This window comes from Perca fluviatilis, chromosome 1 (genome assembly GCF_010015445.1).
Source record: "Perca fluviatilis chromosome 1, GENO_Pfluv_1.0, whole genome shotgun sequence".
Taxonomy (NCBI): Eukaryota; Metazoa; Chordata; class Actinopteri; order Perciformes; family Percidae; genus Perca; species Perca fluviatilis.
The window spans coordinates 1,542,312-1,544,811 of NC_053112.1; the positions used below are offsets into that span (position 1 = coordinate 1,542,312).

At 35.0% G+C, this 2,500-nt stretch overlaps 1 protein-coding gene across 1 annotated transcript in view; it reads right to left on the reverse strand.

The window, feature by feature from the left end:
* The window catches only part of stab2 (stabilin 2), a 106,079-nt gene that overhangs the window by 71,895 nt on the left and 31,684 nt on the right, over positions 1 to 2,500 (reverse strand). Inside the window, exons 25-26 of the mRNA XM_039803728.1 lie at positions 2,331 to 2,500; positions 826 to 919 (exon numbers count right to left, since the gene is read on the reverse strand). The exon at positions 2,331 to 2,500 is cut by the window's right edge and continues 14 nt beyond it. Of these exons, the coding sequence (XP_039659662.1) occupies positions 826 to 919; positions 2,331 to 2,500 (264 nt within the window). The remainder of the gene's footprint in view (positions 1 to 825; positions 920 to 2,330) is intronic.

Here is a 2,500-nt window from a genome sequence, read left to right on the forward strand (position 1 = left end):
TGTCTGATAACATTGTGGAAATTTTGTTTAACATGAAACAGCCCCCGAAATCACCAAACTGCACTAGACTCCATGTAAATAATCACTATTTTTAGCGTGTATAGAGCCAGCATATCTCCACCAGACTCCATGTAAATAATCAGGACTTTTAGCGTGTATAGAGCCAGCATATCTCCACCAGACTCCATGTAAATAATCAGGACTTTTAGTGTGTATAGAGCCAGCATAACTCCACCAGACTGCATGTAAATAATCAGGACTTTTAGCGTGTATAGAGCCAGCATATCTCCACCAGACTGCATGTAAATAATCAGGACTTTTAGCGTCTATAAAGCCAGCATATTTCCACCAGACTCCATGTAAATAATCAGGACTTTTAGCGTGTATAGAGCCAGCATATCTCCACCAGACTCCATGTAAATAATCAGGACTTTTAGCGTGTATAGAGCCAGCATATCTCCACCAGACTCCATGGAAATAATCAGGACTTTTAGCGTGTATAGAGCCAGCATATCTCCACCAGACTCCATGTAAATAATCAGGACTTTTAGTGTGTATAGAGCCAGCATATCTCCACCAGACTCCATGTAAATAATCAGGACTTTTAGCGTGTATAGAGCCAGCATATCTCCACCAGACTCCATGTAAATAATCAGGACTTTTAGCGTGTATAGAGCCAGCATATCTCCACATGTAAATGGGTGAATTAAGGGTTTATTTCAACCAAACCATTGTGGTGATTGTTGGAACAGTGGAAAGACGGCAAAAAAAACCTCACAAAGTTACTCTTTGAAGACATTAAAAGAGTTAAAAAAAGTGATTTACGTTCAGGCTGCAGCCGCCCCGGAGTGGCGGGGCGCAGGGGTCGGACTCCACACAGGTGATACCGTCGCCTTGGTAACCAGGTTTACATACACACCTGTGGACACAGAGGAGAAACCGAAATAATGTCCGGTCGTCATTTACCGGGAGCTTTGGTTCGGTTCCTCCACAGCTGTTCACAGGAAACACTGACGATTCATTAACAAAATAAGAGACTCATCACTAGTTAACAAAGTAAAAGAATCATTACCAGTTCACAAAATAAGAGACCCATCACTAGTTAACAAAATAAAAGACTAATTACCAGTTAACAAAACAAGAGACCCATCACTAGTTAACAAAATAAAAGACTAATTACCAGTTAACAAAATAAGAGACCCATCACTAGTTAACAAAATAAAAGACTAATTACCAGTTAACAAAACAAGAGACCCATCACTAGTTAACAAAATAAAAGACTAATTACCAGTTAACAAAATAAGAGACCCATCACTAGTTAACAAAATAAAAGACTAATTACCAGTTAACAAAATAAGAGACCCATCACTAGTTAACAAAATAAAAGACTCATCACCAGTTAACAAAATAAAAGACTCATTACCAGTTAACAAAATAAAAGACTCATTACCAGTTAACAAAATAAGAGACTCATTACCAGTTAACAAAATAAGACTCATTACCAGTTAACAAAATAAGAGACTCATTACCAGTTAACAAAATAAGAGACTCATTACCAGTTAACAAAATAAAAGACTCTTCCCAAAACACTCTGAAGTCTTCGTTAACAAAATAAGAGACTCTTTACCAGTTAACAAAATAAGAGACCCATTACCAGTTAACAAAATAAGAGACCCATCACTAGTTAACAAAATATACGACTTTTCACAAGTTAACAAAATAAAAGACTCTTCCCAAAACACTCTGAAGTTTTCGTTAACAAAATAAGAGACTCTTTACCAGTTAACAAAGTAAGAGACCCATTACCAGTTAACAAAATAAGAGACTAATTACCAGTTAACAAAATTAAAGACTTTTCACGAGTTAACAAAATAAAAGACTCATCACGAGTTAACAAAATAAAAGACTCATCACGAGTTAAAAAAAACAAAAGACTCATTACCAGTTAACAAAATAAGAGACCCAAAAAAAAAAAAAAAAAAAAAAAAAAAAAAAAAAAAAAAAAAAAAAAAAAAAAAAAAAAAAAAAACAAAAAAAACAAAACAACACAAAAAAAAAAAAAAAAAAAAAAAAAAAAAAAAAAAAAAAAAAAAAAAAAAAAAAAAAAAAAAAAAAAAAAAAAAATATTAAACAAAAAAAAAAAAAAAAAAAACAATTAAACAAAAAAAAAAAAAAAAAAAAAAAAAAAAAATAAAAAACCCTTTTTCAAAAAAACTTTGAAAAATTTTTTAAAAAAAAAAAAGACTCAACATAAAACACATCAGAAGACTGATGTTTTCTCAGTCTATTGTTTACATATCGACTCAGCTCCTGGCTGTAGGTAAACTCACCTGGCTGTCCCCAGCTGGCTGAAGTCGCAGTCTGCGTGAGCGTGACAGAACTGAGGCTGAACGCCACACGGCGCCGTCCTGCGGTCACAGAACCGTCCGGTGAAACCCGGCAGACAAGAGTCCGGCTTACAGCGGCCATCGGAGTCCGGACGGTTGTCACACTGGCCGTG